The following is a 20,182-nucleotide window of genomic DNA, read 5'->3' on the forward strand; positions in this document are numbered from 1 at the left end:
GAGCTTTCTCGGTGGCTGGTATGAGACTGTGGAAGGAACTTCCACAGAATCTAACCACCTATGATGGGTTGGATCACAGAAACCCCCTTGGGACTGCCAACTGATATGCTGAGACTACATCTAACCTGTTTTTCCTGCCATCTTGGGACTCCAGAACCTTGTCTGTTTGAGCCAGACATGCTAGCCTGCTATATATACAGCCCCAGGTCTGAACCACATCCCCCAAAAGCTGCAGGCTTCACTGAAAACAGCTTAAGACGTGTTCCTATCTCCAACACTTAGAAGCCCAGTTTCCAATGGGGTCCAAACCCCAAATAAATCTGTTTTATCCTGTATAAAGCTTATGCGGGGTAAACTCATAAACTGTTCAGCCTCTATAACACTGATAGAGGAATATGCCTGGCTGCCCCCCCCCCCAGATATTAACACATACTCTGGGTCAATTAATAAGTAAAAAGTGATTTTATTAAGTATAAAAAGTAGGATTTAAGTGGTTCCAAGTAATAGACAGAACAAAGTGAATTATCAAGCAAAATAAAATAAAACATGCATATCTAAACCTAATACAGTAAGAAAGTGATTACAGATGAAATCTTACCCTAAGAGATGTTTCAATAAACTTCTATCACAGACTGGATGCCTTCCTAGTTTGGGCACAATCCTTTCCCCAGTACTGCCCTTGATCCAGCTCAGGTGGTAGCTGGGGGACTTCTCATGATTGCAGCCCTCTTTGTTCTGTTTCACTCACTTCTATAGCTTTGCACAAGGAGGGAATCCTTTGTCCCTTTCTGGGTTCTCACCCTTCCTTCTTAATGGAAAAGCACCAGGTTAAAGATGGATTCCAGTTCAGGTGACATGATCACATGTCACTGTAAAACTGCAAGCCTTCATTCCTCCCAGCCACATTCACAGGATGGCCTGCAAACGAACAGAGCCATCTACAATCGTCCTGGTTGATGGAAGCCATCAAGATTCCAAACCACCATTAATGGCCGACACTTTGCATAATTAAAATAGGCCCTCAGAGTTATATTTCAAATTTCTAGTTTCAGATACAAAAGTGGTACATTTATACAAATAGGATGACCACACTCAGGAGATTATAAGCTTTGCAATGATACCTTACAAGAGACCTTTTGCATGAAGCATATTCCAGTTCCATTATCTTTACACTCATTAGCATATTTTCATAAAATCATATAGAGTGCAACGTCACATCAACACAAAGTGTCACCACTTTCTGCTCCACGTGCCACATACACTTCTTCAAACTTGACTTTAATGGCAAATGCACAGAGCACCAGTTGACATGAAGCAAATCACAGAATAAAATTAAAACCTCCCATAATCTTCTCTTAAGGGAGAGAATGGGAGAAAAAGAACCACAGGTGGCAGATGTTGTTCAGTGCACTTCTGCAAGCTGATAAGGGTGGTTTAAGAACCGGAATAGCATAGAATGGAACACGATGGATGACACACATGGTTACACAAAGCTGAATAGACTAGCATAGACCAATGGAACATTAAAAAAGAACATACAAATAAGCAGCTGAAAACTTAAGATGCAACCTTCAAAACATTTGTGACGCTCTTTTATCCCTCATTTCATTCCATCCCGTTGCCTTATTTGACATTCCCTTTCATTATGAGACTGACAGCTTCCCTTTTAACCCTTCTCAAGGCCTCTTTGACCTCCTTGTTTCTCAGGCTGTAGATGATGAGATTGAACATAGGAGACACCACGGCAAGAGCATGGAGAAGACTTTGTTTATCTCTGGTGACTGGCTTCCAACTGGGGCCCCATAGACCATAATGACAGTCCCATAGAAAATGCTAATGACTATAAAGTGTAAGGAGCAGGTGAAGAAAGCTCTTTGTTTTCCTGTGGTGGAAGGAATCTTCCAGATGGTCAGTATGATTTTGTAATAAGAAGCCAGGGTTAGTAAAAATGGGACGAGGCCCACACAGGCACAGACCATGAAAGACAGAGATTGAATCACATGAGTGTCTGTAGATGGTAGTCTTAGTAAAGGCACAAAATCACAAAAGAAATGGTCAATTTCATTGGAAGCACAGAACGGTAGTCTGGATGTCCAAACTACTGTTATCAGAGGACCCAGAAGTCCAGTTAACCAACAACCAGCTGCTAACTGAAGGCAAACTTAAAGTTCAAAACAGCTGCATAGTGCAGAGGACTGCAGATGGCTAAATATCAGTCGTAGGACATAATAAGAGGCAGCATTCAATAACTACCATTGAACCAAAAATATACAACTGAGCCAGACATCCCAAGAAAGGAACCTTTTCCCAGAATGTTAGGAATGTCCTGAGCATCTTGGGGACAATGGTTGAGGTGTAGCAGATCTCCAAGGTGGATATTACCCAAGAAGAAGTACATTGGAGTGTGAAGACAACCATCGTCTAATACTACTGTGATAATGAGGAGATTCCCAATCACTATTACAAGGTAAATAACTAAACATGCCATGAAAAGGAAGGTGTGCAGTTCATGGAGGTTACCAAATCCCAGCAGGATGAATTCTGTGATGATGGTAGTAAGATTCTCCTGTGCACTACTGGCCATATTCACATCTAGAGAAAAGACATGGAGAAAGGTAGTACCATAATAAATGATTCAATATGCTTATTTTTAAAATCAGATCCAGGTTTAATAATGGGAGGATTATGAGATTCCACCCCAAGAGAAGACCTGAGCTTGGTGCACTCAGACAAGGGGCAGCAGTGCAGTTTACTCCATGATCATGACAATAGTGCAGTAATGCAATCACTCCTGTAAATGTTTGCAAATCTGTTGTTATTCTTTTCACTTTCCAGTCAGAGCCAGTCTGCACAATAATATTTACCTCTATCTGTCTTGGGAAGGCTGGGATTGTTTGCTGATAGGGAAGGGACTCTCAGATGCTTCAAAGGGTTCTGGCCCAGAGGAACCATCAGAACAAAGCAAATTGATCCTCTCTGGGTAGAATGGATGTCTGCTCAGAGTGGGATGATGATAAAAAGGCTTCTTGCAGACTCATCAAGAATTTCTGCACAATGTAAGCTTGCTTGCTGTTCCTGTCGAAACAGGCTGAAGTCCCTGATACTTTCCCAGTGGCTTGATTTTTTTGTTTGTGTGTTTATTTTTTTTGTTTGTTTTCAGTCATTGTTATAATATGTCAGCTTGAAGGACGATTGCACCCAAACAGGTATGAGCTAAAAGTTCAGTCTTCGGACTTTACAAATGCAAATATGTGAGGTGGCACTGCTTCCTGAAATCAGTGATCCACTGACTGACTGGCTTGCTTGCTTTCTACATGACAGCAAAGATAAAACAAGTTGAGCTAGAGACATAGACGGTATAGTGCAGAGGATGATAAAGACACAAGAAATATGATCGGTCTTGTCAGACTGACAGACCAATCCTATACATCTCTCCGGAGGTGACTATGGTGTAGTTTTCCAAAGAAACCTACTGCAGTTAAGTGCCCAATGGGGTTTGGGCACCTAGGGAAATCCCAGCCTAAGGGCTTCAGTGAGGTTAGTGCAGTGTATACAACTAAAAGAGTCTTTATGAAGTATTTTGATATGTGCAGTAGAATTGAGATTTTTTCAAATGAACTTAAAAGCATTAGACACCTAAACCCCACTGATATTGAATTAGAGTTGGGAGCATAACTCCTTTAAGCTCCTATAATAAATCTATTATTATAATAATACTACCAGGATAAGATTCGGGGCCCTCATGCTGTGGAAGGTACAAATAAAAAACAGGGATGCCACAAGGGACTTACAAATCTAAGTAAGAAAATTATCCGGGCAAATGACAATATTAAAGAGGTGGGCAAACTACAGCCTGTGAGCCACATCTGGCCCACTGGATCATCCTGCCTGGTCCTTGAGCTCCCAACCAGGGCGGCTAGCCCCCAACTCCTCCCCTGGTTTCCCCTCCAGCTAAGCATCAGCTACCCATGCCCTCAGTGCTCTCGGCGGCAGGGCTGCGAGCTCCTGCAGGGGAGTGCAGAGACATGACTGGCTCTTCCCTGGGTGGCGCAACAGCCAGACATGCTGCTCTGAGCGGCCTGGTATGGGGGCAGGGAACGGGGGGTTGGATAAGGGGCAGCGGTTCCTGGGGGCAGTCAAGGGACAGGGAGCAGGGGTTGGATGGGGAGGGGGGTCCCAGGAGGGGGCAGTCAGGGGACAAGGAGTGGGGGGAATTGGATGGGTCAGGGTTTCTGAGGCGGATAGTCAGGAGGCAGAAAGTGGGGGGGACAGATAGGTGGCAGGTGCCAGGCTTTTTGGGAAGGCACAGATTTCCCTACCCAGCCCCCCATACAGTTTTGCAACACCGATGTGGCCCTCAGGCCAAAAAGTTTTTCCACCCCAGCAGCATTACCTTAATGCTCAACCGAGCCCTCATGGCAATAAGGACAGTATAGGATCTGTAATAGAATAGGATGTTCTATCTAGTTTAGTTATTTATAGTGCCACTCATCAGCCTAGTAATTGAGCACCTTCCATTTAAAATCACTACCCATAGCTAAGTTCCCTCTGGACTTCATGGGATCTCTGATACGTCTCCTTTTTCAGAGTCAGAGCTGGGTCTGGGCTAAATTATTTGTTTAGTTTTGTCTGGAGATTTTTAGAGTTTATTAATTTCTTCTGCTCTTGCTCCTCCTCCTCCTCTTCTCTCTCTCTCTCTATCTCACACACACACACACTTGTTGGAGGTTTTAAAGGGGAAAGGAGATTTCAGCATTTTGAAAGCCATTTTAATGTGGAAAGGCTATTTGACAGGAATGGTATTGCAGCATTTCCTACAGCTGATATCCTCAGGAAGGCTGTTGAATAATGACTGTCCTGCTCCGTTTTTATATAGCACTTTTCATCAGTAGGTCTCAAGCAGTTCTCAAAGTGTCCCAAAGTTTAAGGCCAGAAGGGAATCACCAGGCCATACAATCTGACCTTCTGTAGATCAGACCACCAGCACCAGCTGCACACTAAACCCAAAAACAAAAATTAGACAAAAATGTTACAGCCCACAGGAGACTAGACTATGTGCCACAGGCAAAGAATAGGAGGGACAGAAATTTTCCAGTGACTGAGACCCCCACAAAGACAGGCCAATGATTAAATGAGATGTACCCTATATTGTTATCCCCATTATACAGACAGGGAACCTGAGGCACCAGGCAGGGATGTGATTTGCTCAAAGTCAACCAACAGGCTAATAGTATAGCTGGGAATAGAACCCAGGGCTCCTGAGTCCCACTCCCACCACTGCGACTTGTTGCTGAAGTTAGCAAAACACACTGTTCAGTGATGGGGTGGGAGGAATCACAATCAGACCCCACAGCAGCCCCGACCTACATCATGGAGAGCCCAGCTCAGCATGTGTGGGTAAAAGAACGTTTGTCATGTAACCTGCTGGCCAGCCTGTGTGTTGCATGGCTTTCAGAGAGCGTTTGATGCAGCTTTGGACTTGAGCAGGAGAGGTTTGCAGCTCTGAACTTGTGAGAAATCCAGTTCAACCCTCTTGTCATGCCCAAGATGGGGGTCTGTCATGCTAGCTCTTTGTTATGGATCCAGGAAGGGAGCTTATATCAGGCATTCAGTCACCAAAGGGAAATCTGTTCCTGTGAAGCAGGATGTGTGGGAGACTCATAACATTATCGGAACCTCGCCCCTGGGAATTACTCTTTTCTGGGCTGAGGTGATAACAACAGACCAGGGAAGTTTGACCTTCCTTCTGAGGCGCAGATCCCTGAAGAAACCCTGCCCCTGTTTATGTCATGTGTCCAAACAAAGGAAAGCAGTGCCATCCCACTCTCTCAGATCCCCCATTTCTGAGCCTCTCACTACTTTGCCACTCAGCAGAGAGGCAGGTGAGCTTTATGCACGCTTTATGACAGTAGCAGCTGGGGTCCCAACCAAGACCAGGACCGCATTATGGTAGGCAATGTACTTACACCTAGCATAAGCCAGCCCCTACATTGAAGAACAGTTTTAAAAGACAAGAGGGGGGGAAGGGGGAGGGGAAACTGAAGTACAAGCTTGGACAGTGACTAGCCCATGATCACATAGCAGGTCAGTGGCAGAGATGAAAAGAGAACCCAAATTTTCTGATTAAAAGTCCAGTCATTGACAGCAAACAAGACACTTCATGATCTGCATCATATGGATTCCGTGGTCTGGATGAACACTGGAATCCAGACTCTCAGGAGGAGGTGTTTTTTCAGTAGTTATGGATGAGTAACAAGGCACAGCTTTACCACAGGGCCTTCCCCCAGGAATGACACCAGAGAGAGTGAGCTAGAGAGAGAGAGAGAGCCATGCTCAGAAATGTGGGATCTTCAAATGCATCTAGGGGAATTAGCTGAACCACTCTCACTGAATGTCAATAACTGAACATAGGAACATAAGAGCAGCAATACTGGATCAGACTAAAGGTCCATCTAGCCCAGTATCTTCTGACAGTGGTCAATTCCAGGTGCTTCAGAGGGAATAAACACAACAGGTAATCATCAAGTCATCCACTTCTGTTGCCCACTCCCAGCTTCTGGAAAAAAAGAAGCAAGGGACACCATCCCTTCCCATCCTGACTAATCGCTATTGAGGGACTTATCCCCCATGAACTTCTCTAGTTCTTTTTTGAACCCTGTTATAGTCTTAGACTTCACAACATCCTCTGGCAAGGAGTTCCACAGGTTGACTGTGTGGTGCGTGAAGAAATACTTCCTTCTGTCTGTTTTAAAGCTGCTGCCTATGAATGTCATGTGGTGACCCCCTAGTGCGTGCGTTATGAGAAGGAGTAAATAACTCTTCCTTATTTACTTTTTCCACACCAGTCATGATTTTATAGAACTGTATCATATCAACCCTTAGTCGTCTCTTTTCCAAGCTGAAAAGTCACAGTCTTATTATTTTCTCCTTATATGGAAGCTGTTCCATTTCCCTAATCATTTTTGTTGCCCTTCTCTGAACCTTTACCAATTCCAATATATCTTTTTTGAGATGGGGTGACCACATCTGCCTGCAGTATTCAAGATGTGGGCATACCCTGGATTTATATGATGGCAATATGATATTTTCTGTCTTATTATATATCCCTTTCCTTATGATTCCCAACATTCTGGTCACTTTTTTGACTGCCACTGCACATTGAGTGGACGTTTTCAGAGAACTATCCACAATGACTTCGAGATCTCTCTCTTGAGTGGTAACAGCTAACTTAGACCCTATCATTTTATGTATATAGTTGGGATTCTGTTTTCCAGTGTGCATTACTTTGCATTTATCAACATTGAACTGCCCTAGATGTGTTAGAAAATCCCATCTTCAAAAATACAGGTCAAGTTAACCTGCTTTGGGGAAGTGAGGGCAGAAAATTTTTTGATTTGACATCTATGCCTTTGAATTGTGTCCGGTACATAAACAGTATGGTGATGAAGACCTTTTTAAGCACCATAGACGGTTGCTTGGTTGGATGAATATGTATGGCAGTATAGTATATGGCTACATGAATAAATAGATGGCTGCATGGAAGTGTATTTATCACAATAAATAGATAGACAAGGAGGGCAAGGTAACATGTTTTATTGGACCGACCTCTTTTTGAGGACGAGGCCAGCTACACACTGATCTATCAATCCTCATTCTCAGAGATAACCTGCACAACACTTTCAAAAGATGAGCCTGAGAGACTAAATTCATAACTCTGCTAGACATTAAAAATCCTGCACTGAAGAGAGACAGTGAATATATGGCTTATTACAATTATCTGTAAGCCACTAATAATCCCCCCATCCCCATCTGTCTTTCTTTTTCCTTTCTGTCCCTGCCTCCAGCAATGACTGGTGGTGTGTTAATTGGCCACTTCACTTTGAAAGGTCCCTTGAAATATTTGTTAATTATTTATTCTAAACAAATGTTTCCACCTTGTATTTAGCTGGGACACTCTGAATACCTTTCCCGAACCCAAAGAAGATCTGTGTCAGCTCGAAAGCTTGTCACTTTTGCCAACAGAAGTTGATTCAATAAAAGATATCATTTCACCCACCTTGTCTCTCTAATATCCTGGGATCATCTGGCCATAGAAAAATGGCATACGATAGATAGATAGATAGATAGATAGATAGATCTGCAAAGTGGAGATGATCTGGTACAGAGTGCAGGGAGTTTCAGGGCTCACGTTACCCAGGGAGGAAATCTGCTCAAAGAAATGCTAGCAAAACTGCTGAAATGTCCAGAGCTGCAAAGAGGGATAGGATGTTCATTTTTCATTAATGTGTAAAAGAAATGGGCATTCGAATATCTAAGGCCCATTGAGAACCTCAGCCTCCAGTTCTTATGCCTCTTTGTTTCTCTTTGTTTCCTCCCCTCGCAGCAATGAAGAACAGGACGGAGGTGAGCGAATTCATCCTCCTGGGCCTGACCAATCTCCAGGGGTTGGAGCACTTTCTCTTCACACTCTTCCTGCTTCTTTATGTGGCCACCATGCTGGGTAATGGGGCCATGGTAACCATGGCACTGATGGAGCCCCGGCTTCACACCCCCATGTACTTTTTCCTAGGGAATCTCTCCTGCCTGGACATCTGCTATTCCACAGTCACTGTGCCCAAGATGCTGGCCGGCTTCCTCTTGGGGCAACAGACAATCTCATTTGCAGGATGCCTGGCCCAGCTCCACTTCTTCCATTTCCTGGGTAGCAGTGAGGCTGTGCTGCTGGCTGTCATGGCCTATGACCGCTACGTAGCCATCTGTAACGCACTACGCTACAGGTTGGTCATGAGCCCACAGGCCTGCTTGCTCCTGGCAACAGCCAGCTGGGTCACCGGCTTCCTGCACGCCCTGATGCACACGATCATGACCTCCCAGCTTCAATTCTGTGGCCCCCGCTGTGTCCCCCACTTCTTCTGTGACATCAAGCCCCTGCTGAGCCTGGCCTGTGGCAGCACCCACCTCAACCTGACCCTGCTCAACATCGTCACTGGGGGCATTGTAGTCATCCCCTTTATTCTCATGCTCCTCTCCTACCTCTACATCATCTCCTTCCTGCTCCTGAAGGTCCAGTCGTGGGAAAGCAGGAGAAAGGCCTTTTCCACATGCGCCTCCCAACTATCTGTGGTGTCTCTATTCTATGGGGCGGCCATCTTGACCTATGTGCCCCCTTCCTCCAGGGAATCCCCTGAATGGGATATGATGATTGTTCTCCTTTACAGTGTGGTCACTCCTGTCCTGAACCCCGTGATCTACACCCTGAGGAACAAGGAAGTGCAGTCTGCTCTGAGGAAAAACCTGCACAGAAAACTCTTCCCAGACAGGATATGAATAAAGGGAATGTTTTGTCTCTACCTCTGCTCTTCATGAGGACTGTGAGGGCTGGGAATATGGTGAAGGCATCACTTGGGGGCGAGTAATATAAGGAAGGAACCATAAGTCCGTGGGCACTGGGATGCATAGTGAAGGGACCATTTCATCTTTATACATGAGACACTGGGGATTGTAATGCAGGAACCATTTTGCACCAGCAATGTGAATATTGTGCATTGGTCAATGCAGTCCAGGGCCATTGTCCATTAGATGCAGGTAATATAGCATAGGGACTATTGGGAGGAAATAGAGTGTAGGGACAAAGCAATGATCTGTTGAAGACCTGGATGACTCTCTGTTTCTTCCTCCAGCCTGAAGAACGGGTTAGATTAAATTTATCCACCTCTTCCCTTGTCCTCTTTCCACTCTCTTCTGATGCCCTGCACTGAGTACTTGAGGAAGGAAACATAGAAGATCTCTGTGCTCATGCTATGCTCTTAGGGACTACCACATCTATCAGGTATGCCAGCACAGGACTTGCAGTAAGTTTTCACTGGTGCTGACTAGAATACAAGAATTTCATTTGGAAAAAAAAATCAAAGTTTTGACATTTGCTTTCATTCCTCATTAGAACAAATCTGAGACTTCTAAATGTTTTCTCACCATAGAATCATAGAATCATAGAATATCAGGTTTGGAAGGGACCTCAGGAGGTCATCTAGTCCAACCCCCTGCTCAAAGCAGGACCAAAGCAGGACCCAACTAAATCATCCCAGCCAAGGTTTTGTCAATCCTGACCTTAAAAACCTCTAAGGAAGGAGATTCCACCACCTCACTAGGTAACCCATTCCAGTGCTTCACCACTCTCTGAGTGAAAACGTTTTTCCTAATATCCAATCTAAACCTCCCCCACTGCAACTTGAGACCATTACTCCTTGTTCTGTCATCTGGTACCACAAGTTTAGTGAGGTGATTTGAGAAGGTGATTTTGAGCAACGTTTTATAGGTACCTTCATGGGGAGAACACTTGCTGAGGGGGGTTTGCAATTCCACTCATCCTCCAATCATTAATGAAGATATTGAACAAAACAGCCCCAGGACTGACTCTTGGCCTCCACTTGAAAGCACGCAGACTAGACATGGAGCCATTGATCATACCCGTCGCAGCCTGGATGATCTAGGCAGCCTTTCTAAGCCACCTATATAGTCCCAATCCATCCAGCCCCATACTTCTTTAACTTGATGGCAAGAATACTGGGGAGATCGTATCAAAAGCATTTGCTAAAGTCAAGGAAGGAATAACACATCCACTGCTTTCCCCTCATCCACAGACCCAGTTATCTCCTCATAGAAGGCAATTAGATTAGTCAGGCATGACTTGCCCTTGGTGAATTGATGCTGACTGTTCCTGATCACTTTCCTCTCCTCTAAGTGCTTCAGAGTTGATTCCTTGAAGACCTGCTCCATGATTTTTCCAGGGACTGAGGTGAGGCTGACTGGCCTGTAGTTCTCCGGACCCTCCTTCTTCCCTTTTGTAAATATGGGCACTACAGTAGCCTTTTTCCACTCATCCAGGACCCTTCTTCCAGTCAACCAGAGAGAGAGAGAGAGAGAGAGATCCCAGACAAAATAATGGAAAAACTAATATTGGATTCAACTGATAAAGAATTGAATGATGGAAATAATTAATGCCCATCATGTGGCTTTATGCACAATAGATCTTGACAAAGAAACTTGATTTAATTCTTTGAAGAGATTATAAATTTGATTGGTAAAGGTACTGCATAGATGTAACAGACTTTGGTACTGCATTTAATTTAGTATGATACAACATTATGATATAAAATGAATACTATATAATATAAATAAAGCTTACATTATTTAAAAAACTCTGGCATGCTGATAGATCTCAAAAATTGTTGCTGGTGTGAACTATCATGGAATGGAAGTGTTTTAAGTGGGGTTCTACATTGATCAGTACTAGCCTCAATGCTATTCAACATTTGTACCAATGAGCTGGAATTCAATATGAAATCTCTGCTGGTCCATGATCTGTGGATAAGACAAAGGTTGGTGAAGTGGTGTGAGCCGGACTCATTCAAACAAAATATATTTTAACACGGCCAAATGCAAAGTTATACATATGGGAACAAGGAACACAGGTCAGACCTACAAAATGGGAGACTGAATCCTGCAAAGCAGTATGCTACCTACAAGCAAAATGCCGAAAAGTATCTAGGAGTCATAGTGCGCAAGTAACTCAGCATAAGCTCCTAGTGTCAGGCTGTGGCAAGAAAGGCTATTGTGATCCTTGGAAGTATAAACAGGAGAGTAGTAAGTAGGAGCCGAAAGCTGATTTTACTTCTGTATAGCACATTGGTCAGACTAATTCTGGAGTACGGCATAGAGTTCTCTTGCCAAAATTTTTTAAAGGATATTGAAAAATTGGGGATGATGCACAAAAGTGACTGGACGGCTAGATAGTATGCCTATAAAAGCTCATTAGGTTTAGCTTATCCAAAAGAACTTTGAGAGGTGATTTGAGCAACGTTTATAGGTACCTTCATGAGGAGAAAATACAGAGTAGTAAAACATGAGAAAGGCAAAACAAGAACCAATGACTGGAAGGTGAAGCCAAACAAATTCAGATTATAAATAAGGCACAGATTTTAAAGGTGAGGGTGATTAACCATTAGAATAAACTACCAAGGGAAGTGATGGCTTCAGATCATTGCTGGATGTGTTGCTTGAAGATATGCTTTGGACAAAAGCAAAAGTTATTCTTAATCAATTAAAAGTTATTAGGCTAAGTAATGTGCTTTGCCCCATTAGCCAAGGTCAGACCCATATTGCTTGTGCATATGGCACAACTGTTCCAAACTTACTGACTAGATCTGGTTTGAAATGGGAGTTTTTCTTCTCCTAGACACACTGCTGGCCACAGATGATGAGCCCACCAACCTGATAGGGGCACAAAGGCAAACTGACTTGCCCATGGTCATGCAGGAACAGGAAGAGAACCCAGCTGTTCTGAGCCACACTCTTGTTTCCTCTCCACTCTACTGTACCACAGCATCCCCCACCAAATGTATGTATTTTACATTCTTTACTAATTTCAGTGGCTATTAACTGGTGCCCAGATTTCTTGGTCCAGAACTTCAGCTGCTGCAAGCTAATGTAGCTCCAGGCTGGGATTTTCAAAGGAGATTAAAGAATCCAATGAAATATTTGCACCTAATTCCCTCTTTTGAAAATTCCATCCATGTAGACTTGTGAAAGATCAAACAGTCATTCTGTACTAGAGCCACAAGATGGAAGTAGAAAGCTTTATCCCCTAAAACAGTCTTCTTCCTAGACAGATATATAAGTGGCCTTATCTTTTAAAAATGCAACATATTAGAATAAATGGCAGTTAAATGTCTGAACATATTTGAAAATCCACCTAGACACTCACCTGCATCTTTAGAATCTTTAATAAATTGGCACTTATGAATCTAATCACTTTCAAAATCATTGTGACTTAGGAATTGAAGTCTTTTAAATACTTTAGAAATATCCTGGCACTTTAAAATGCAGAATTAAGCATATTACAATTATTGAGAGGTAGCCACTGAAGCAAATTTGAAAACACACATTGACACTTATATTCATCTTTAGAAATTTTTAAAATCTGGCCTATGGGAATCTAACTAACTTTGTAAGTTATTAGGATTTATGAACTCAAGGGTACATCTACACAGCAATACAAATCCTCACTGGGTCTCAGAGCCAGGACTCCGGCCTGAGTCCTAATGTCCAAACTGCAATTTTATACCCCTGCAGCCCATGTTCCACAAGCATGGGTGAGCTGACCTGGGCCAGCTACTGGCATTTTATTGCAGCACGGACATACCCTAACTCACGTGGGTGCTTTTGAAAGATCATGGCTCTTTCCAAATCCAGAATGAAATAGTAATATCTCATCCTATCTTTATTTTTTTTTTCACCTAACATTGAAATGATCTTTAGAATAAAGAGATGTTTCACCAGAAATCATCGAGGTCAATTAATTATTTTGTTTCAACATTCAGGAATCAATTTAGGATCATTCACACCACTAATCACTGCATAACACAAATAACAAAGAACAATTATGAAGATCTGTTCAAGCATGCCAAATATAAAACTGTTTAGGAAGCCCTAACACCAAGGTGAGAGACAACATACTTTAACCACCAGAAGCCACTCAAAGGCATCCCAGACCAGTATGATATAAAACATAGCATTTTCCCTGCTTCGAGAAGGGGAGATGAAACATGTAGCTAAAATCTTGAATTCCACTGTGTGGAATGTAGCGCACATGAGACTTATGATTCTAGTTGGGGTGGTAAGTGTCAACTCTAATCAACTAGGAATGCAGCTATCCCAAAACTTAGCATCTCTTCATGTTTCCCAAGGAAACTCCCATTAACATGAGTTAGGGAGAACCTAAATGCTAACTGCCTTGCTAGTTGTGACAGGGGTCCCAGGGGAGACAACTGAGGTCACTCAATTAGGAGGAACTGCAAATAATGGAGTAGACAATCCCCAAAGCTGGTGGATATTCCAATACTTAGATTTACCAAGCCAGCACAAAACAGCTTCTATAAAACCTCACTGGTTACCCAGAAGCCAACAACACAGTTCCCTTGAAGTGACCCAGCCTCAGGCCTCCACCCAGACATTCAAGTCAAATATGATGAGGATTACTGAAAATCTTTTTCATCAAATAAAAAGGTTCTACCAATCCCAAGGGGTCAGATACATTACCTCCCAGGTTAATAAACATTCCAGATCTCACCCAAATACATGCTTACAGCCAATTCTTATTAACTAAACTAAAATTTATTAAAAAAAGAAAAAATAGATAGAGAACATTGGCAAAAAGATCAGTGTACATACAGATATGAGCATAATTCGTGAGGTTGAGATTCATAGCAGAGATGGTGAGCTTCGTAGTTGCAAAGCGTTATTTCAGAAATAGTTCATAGGTTATAGTCCAATGTTTACATTCAGGGTGATCCACTCAGGACTGGAATCTCAGTCCTTATGGCTAAGGCTTTCTCTGTATGAAGCCTCAAGCAGATCTGAGATAAAAAAGGATTGGGATCCAAACATTTTTATACAGTTTGAGTCCTTCTTGTGACAGCTCGGAGTCCTTCATGAACAATAGGCACTCATGAGGGCTTTAATGTTGACCGATTTCTTAAGCATCACTAGTAATTATCCACACAGATTAACATAAAGCAATTGCCTGTTTTCCACCATTCACAGATGATTTGATATACATTTCAAACATATATTAATACAGTGATATCCTATGTTTCGAGTTTATTTAAATGTTAAGATGTCCTTTTGATCTGAGAATTAACAGAATACAGCATAGTCAGGGAGTGTTTGATTACATTGTTGGCCTTTAATGATATATATGTAAATACACAAAAACACAAATATTTTCTACCCATATGTCTTTAAGGGTTGGATTTGAGTTATTTGTCCTTCAGGATGCTTAACCCTTCCTGGTCATGCATCACACTAGATATGACAGATTGATTAATTCCCATATCAATCACTCTTCCTGAATTGTTGAGAGCTCCATACATTTATTGAAGACTTTTCCCAGGGCCTCCTTGACCTCTTTGTTTCTCAGGCTGTAAATGAGAGGATTGGCCATGGGAGTCAGGACAGTGTAGAAGACAGAGAAGACTTTATTGAGGTCTCTTAGTGTGTCAGTGTCTGGTAACACATAGACAATGATTAGTGTCCCATAGTAGATTGTAACCACAAGCAAGTGAGAGGAGCAGGTGGAAAATGCCTTTCTTCTCCCACTGGTGGACGGGATTCTCAGGATGGTGGAGATGATGGAAACATAGGATGCCAAGGTTAATAGAAATGGGGGCAGGGTGTCTATAGACGAGAATATAAAGGTTACCAGTGTGATTAGGCTGGTGTCACTACAGGAGAGTTTAATCATTGGGGTGAAATCGCAAAAGAAATGGTCAATTTCATTTGGGCCACAAAAATGTAATTGTGACATTAAATATATTACTACGTCAGTTGCCAGAAATGAACTCATCCAGAACACAGCTGCTAACTGAAGGCAGATTCTGCCATTCATAAGGGCTGTGTAGTGTAGTGGTTTGCATATTGCTAAATACCGGTCATAGGACATCATGGATAAGAGAGAACATTCAACTGCCACCAGAAAACCAAAGAAATAAAATTGAGTGATGCAGCCACTAATAGAAATGGTTCCATCCCCAGTCAGGAGACTGGAGAGCAGTCTGGGCAGGACTATGGTGCTGTAGCAGGTCTCCAAGCAGGACAAGTTCCCCAGAAAGAAATACATGGGGGTGTGAAGGTGCTGATCAACCACAATTAGTACAACAATGAGAATATTCCCAGCCACAGTAACAATATAGATCACTAGAAATAGCAGGAAGAGAAGAATCTGCATTTCACGGAGATTCCCAAATCCAAGGAGGATGAACTCTGTGATATATGTTTCATTTTCCCCTTCTCTTTTCTCCAAGAGCTGTCTACAAATTCCTACTTCCTCCATTTTCTATGAGATTTATCTAGTGATAGATAAAATAATGAGCACTGAAAGAGCTTGCAATACAATTGAACTTGGTAAATTTCCCACCATTTGATTCTGGAAAAGTTCAAATGCAAATGGAGGGCATATTTATAAACTTTCACAGATTCAAGACACTGCTTTAATCTCAGATTTCATACAAGGCTTTGGAATAAATTCCCCACTTGACACTTCCAAAGTGCACTACTCTATTAATTTATCACTCTTCTGTTCCCAACTTCTTTCATTCATAGATGCATCATGTGACATTCTCCTGGTTTTATCTGGACAGGTGATCAGCTAGGTCCTTGACTCTGGGAGCCAATCTTATCCTGCTCTGCTGGGAGAATCCCCACTCCCGGGCTGTTAAGGCAGAGAGTCTAGCAAGTAAGCTGCTCCCAGCTATGTGAGTGAGCACTTTTAGCTGTCCATTGCTTGGATTGTGTAACTAAATGACACTAGCTAATATCTCTGGTCCCAGACACAACTCTAGGAACCTCCATCTTGCAGTGTCCCATTATACCAACTGAATGCTGCAAGCTTACATGAATTCATCAATTTAACAAAGAATTTGATATGGACCAGGCTTGTTGTCCCAAGGGGAATCTCTGACATGCTTCAAACCAAACACATATTTATTAACTACAAAAGCTAGATTTTAAGTGATTATAAGTCAAACAGCAAGTCAGATTTGGTTAAAATGAAATAAAAGTAAAACACATTCTAAGATGATCTTAACACTTTCAGTGCCCTTACAAACTTAGATTCTTCTCACCCAGGCTGGCTGGTTCCCTTTCAGCCAGGCTCTCCCCTTTGATCAACACTTCAGTCCCTGGCTGATGGTCTGTAGATGTAGGTGGAAGAGAAAGAGAGCATGGCAAATGTTTCTCCCTTTTATCATGTCCTTTCTTCCCTCTTAGGTTTGCCCCACCCCTCTTCAGAGTCAGGTGAGCATTACCACACTGTAGTCCCAAACTGACCAGGGCAAGGGGGGTGACTCACTCAAGAAACCAACAGATTCTCTGTTGTTGCCAAGGACAATGTCCTTTGTTCTGTGAGTTGAGTTTGTCTTTGAACTTTCCAAAGACACTCAACATGACGAACTTTCCATTGGATAGCAAACAATCATATTATAGGGATGAACATGGGGGTGCAGGCTGTTACCCCAAGGTACAGAGTGTCACGGAAAGGTTTGAAGGCCAGATAGAAGAGAATATTGCAAGCCATTGAAATATCCTTGAAGTAACTCCTGTTTGAACTACAGCACATATCTTAGAAAAAAATAGCCAGAAGGCAGTACTATGATCATCTAGTCTAACTTCCTGTATATAATCAGCCAAAACACTTCCCCAGTTAACCTTGAGCAGAGCCCAATAACTTGTTTTTCTACAAAGCACATGTGACACAGTGGGAAATATCTGCATTATATTGTATCGGTATTGGGCATAGATGTGTGTTAGTGTACAAGAAAATGCTTTCTACGAAGGTGAGATCAAAGGGATTGTTAGGAGAACTAAATGGAAATGCAAACCAATGACCTCAATAAGAAGCATCCCAGCAAACATAAACAGAAGAACCAGATTATTACTCAGCAAAGTCACACAGTTGTTTTACCAATGCTGGGAGGAGAGAGATTAAAAGACACTAGACAAATAAAGCATTCACCATGAGACACCGAGAGAGGGTCTGTGCGGATGAAATTATCCCTCAGATTCAAAGGTGGGATCTGGAAGAGCTTAAACTATGGCTAGAGGATTTAAGGTTAAGTGAGACAAGAAGCATCAGGGACATTTTCTTCTTTTAACACATTTCCCTCAATTCTGTGTTTCCTTGAGCAAATAAATCCCACTCTGTTTTGAAGAAGTTGTTCCTGTTTCATTGCAAATTCACTCTATCACAGGCTCTGGGAGGGAAATCTATAGCAGGGCCAAACTCCACTTAGATCTGCTGAGGTAACATTGCTGGCACCTGAGGGGTGGTAACCCTGTGAGTCACAGGATCCCACAGACTTGTCATTTGAAAGGGGTTTGCTCAGGAGACTGAAGAAGGGTCCAAGAAGGCACAGCCTGCTCTGAGACCAGAAGAGCAAGCCCTGAAAAATGGCAGCCAATCTTGATTTTGGAGACATCAGGAGATGGAGAATTCACCATTTCCCTTGGCCCTTTTTTCCAATTATTAATCATCCTCACTGTTCATAATATCTGTCTTATTTCTGAATTGAATTTTTCTGGCTACAGCTTGGAAGCTGGTGGGTTTTTTTCTGCCTTTCTCTGCTAGATTAAATAGCTTTTTTCTATGTGGTATTTTCTTCCCTTGCAGGTACTTTCTACCTATAATCAAACTGTCTCTCAGTATTCTCTCTGATAAACTAAGCATTTTGAGCTCCTTAACCCTCACTGAAAGGCATTTTTTCCAGCCCTTCACACATTTTTGCGGCTCTTTTTTGCATCCTCTCCAATTTCTTCAATGTCCTTTTTAAAAAGTGGACATACACCAGAACTGGATGTAGTTACAGCTCACCAATGCTTAACAGAGAGATAAATCACCTCTCTACTCCCCCTCAACACTCCGCTATTGATAGATCATAGATCACATTAGCACTTTGTGACACAGGATTGCACTAGGAGCTCATGTTAAGTTTCTCTTCCCCTCGAACCCCTATTATTAGCTCTGATGGTGGTCGGGGTCATTGAAACTGACCAACAGCAGAGAGATGACTCTGCCCTGTGCACAAAGGGAAAACCCCAAGAGTATGTGCACAGAGCCTTCTCATGCTTATCCCCTTGGTGAATCACTTACAAACCCTGCGATACATTGTACCCCCAGCTGTAACTTGTAACCCAGCTGATTTCTGTGAGTCTGCTGGCAGGGAACTGCAGACCAATTCTTTGTAGTGTCTCATTTCAGCAATAGTAGAAGCAGTGCTGAGACATATCAAGGGGATAATGGGGAATGATACAAAGCAGTAAAACTTCAAGGGAACTGTGATCTTGATAAGCAGTCCAGCCTGCTCTTCTTCCCAATATACCAGGATTTTATCCCTAAAATCCCCAGGATTTGATGCAGGAATGATCCGCTTTACCTTTAATGCTTAGCATGCAGTGGCAATCTCTCCACTGATGGTGACTCGGTGTGGAGATCAGGATCCAGATTCCACCATTGCTCTGGTCTCCTCACTTTCTCAGACAGTCCCATTCACTCTGCAAAGACACCAACATTTTGCTGCTGGGCCACACTGCTCTTGTGTTCTCATTCAATGGATACTCTTGTGTATGATGCATAGAAACTAAGTGTTGCCTCTCCTACGTTCTTACAGGGCTTAAAGGGGACAGCAGCCTCATCCTGTCCTTGACTGCCGTTGTGATCTCTCTTGTGGCTGATGATAATGATCATTACTCAATTGTTGTCACAGGGATATTAAATCATTTTTTTGCTTGTTAAAACAGCAGAAACATCAAGGCCATAGCAATCCCCATTCAAACCTCCAGGGAATCTCAATTTCATCATGCCCTGTGTGTGTGTTGGTCAGGAGTCCAAGGCTTAGGCAGATTTATATATATACCTAGACACTTATCTGCATCTTTAGAACATTTAAAAAGCTCACCCTTAGGAATTCAACTAAGTTGCAAAGTTACTGGGACTCAAGTCCATGTACGTGCTTTGAAAGATTCTGTCAATTTTCAAATGCAGAATTAAACAGAAGTTTCTCCACATGTTTTAATTATTTTTTTCACCTGACATTGAAATGATATTTAGGATAAAGAGCAGTTTCACCAGAAATAATTCGTGTCGATTCATTACTTTATTTCAAATTGCAGGAATCCATTTAGGATCTTCTGAACCTTCTGATCATTGCAAGATAACACAGGTAAAAAACAAATTCATGAAGGCTGATAAAATCTACCCAACTATAAAATTCAATACGATGCCCTTGTACCAAAGTAAGAGACAAAATATTTTAACAACCCAATACCACCCATTGGAGTCCAAGGGCAGTGCGGTGTACAATGCAGTTTTCTCAGCTCAGTCAGAGCAAAGAAACACATGAAACTCATAACTAAAACCTTGAATTCCAGTGCATGGAATTCAGAGCACAGGAGAGCTATGATTCCACTTGGGGCAGTAGTAAGTGTCAGCTCAAATCAACTAAGAATGCAGCCATCTCAAAATTAGAATGAACCCAGGTTCCCCCAAAAAACTCACATTGTCATGAGCTATTGGCCACTTAGATGTTAACTGCTTTGCTAGTTCTGCTATACTGATTCATTCTCATATCAG

General features: G+C 42.5%; 2 protein-coding genes and 1 pseudogene across 2 annotated transcripts; 1 reads left to right on the forward strand and 2 right to left on the reverse strand.

Moving 5' to 3' along the window:
• Positions 1 to 1,623: 1,623 nt before the first annotated feature.
• LOC116822019 (olfactory receptor 6N1-like) lies at positions 1,624 to 2,584 on the reverse strand (annotated as a pseudogene).
• Positions 2,585 to 8,385: 5,801 nt separating this feature from the next.
• LOC116822018 (olfactory receptor 12D1-like) lies at positions 8,386 to 9,327 on the forward strand. Its single transcript, XM_032775574.1, has one exon. It carries the CDS (start codon positions 8,386 to 8,388, stop codon positions 9,325 to 9,327), a length of 942 nt encoding a protein of 313 aa, XP_032631465.1.
• Positions 9,328 to 14,896: 5,569 nt separating this feature from the next.
• LOC116822006 (olfactory receptor 11L1-like) lies at positions 14,897 to 15,859 on the reverse strand. Its single transcript, XM_032775563.2, has one exon. The coding sequence runs from the start codon at positions 15,782 to 15,784 to the stop codon at positions 14,897 to 14,899; it is 888 nt and encodes a 295-aa protein (XP_032631454.2). The 5' UTR covers positions 15,785 to 15,859.
• Positions 15,860 to 20,182: the final 4,323 nt, after the last annotated feature.

The sequence above is a fragment of the Chelonoidis abingdonii genome, chromosome 14 (assembly GCF_003597395.2).
Source record: "Chelonoidis abingdonii isolate Lonesome George chromosome 14, CheloAbing_2.0, whole genome shotgun sequence".
In the NCBI taxonomy this organism is placed as follows: Eukaryota; Metazoa; Chordata; order Testudines; family Testudinidae; genus Chelonoidis; species Chelonoidis abingdonii.

Bases quoted from the DNA above. Each gene is read 5' to 3' on its own strand.
- LOC116822006 (XM_032775563.2), bottom strand. From the start codon at position 15,784: ATGCAGATTCTTCTCTTCCTGCTATTTCTAGTGATCTATATTGTTACT.
- LOC116822018 (XM_032775574.1), top strand. From the start codon at position 8,386: ATGAAGAACAGGACGGAGGTGAGCGAATTCATCCTCCTGGGCCTGACC.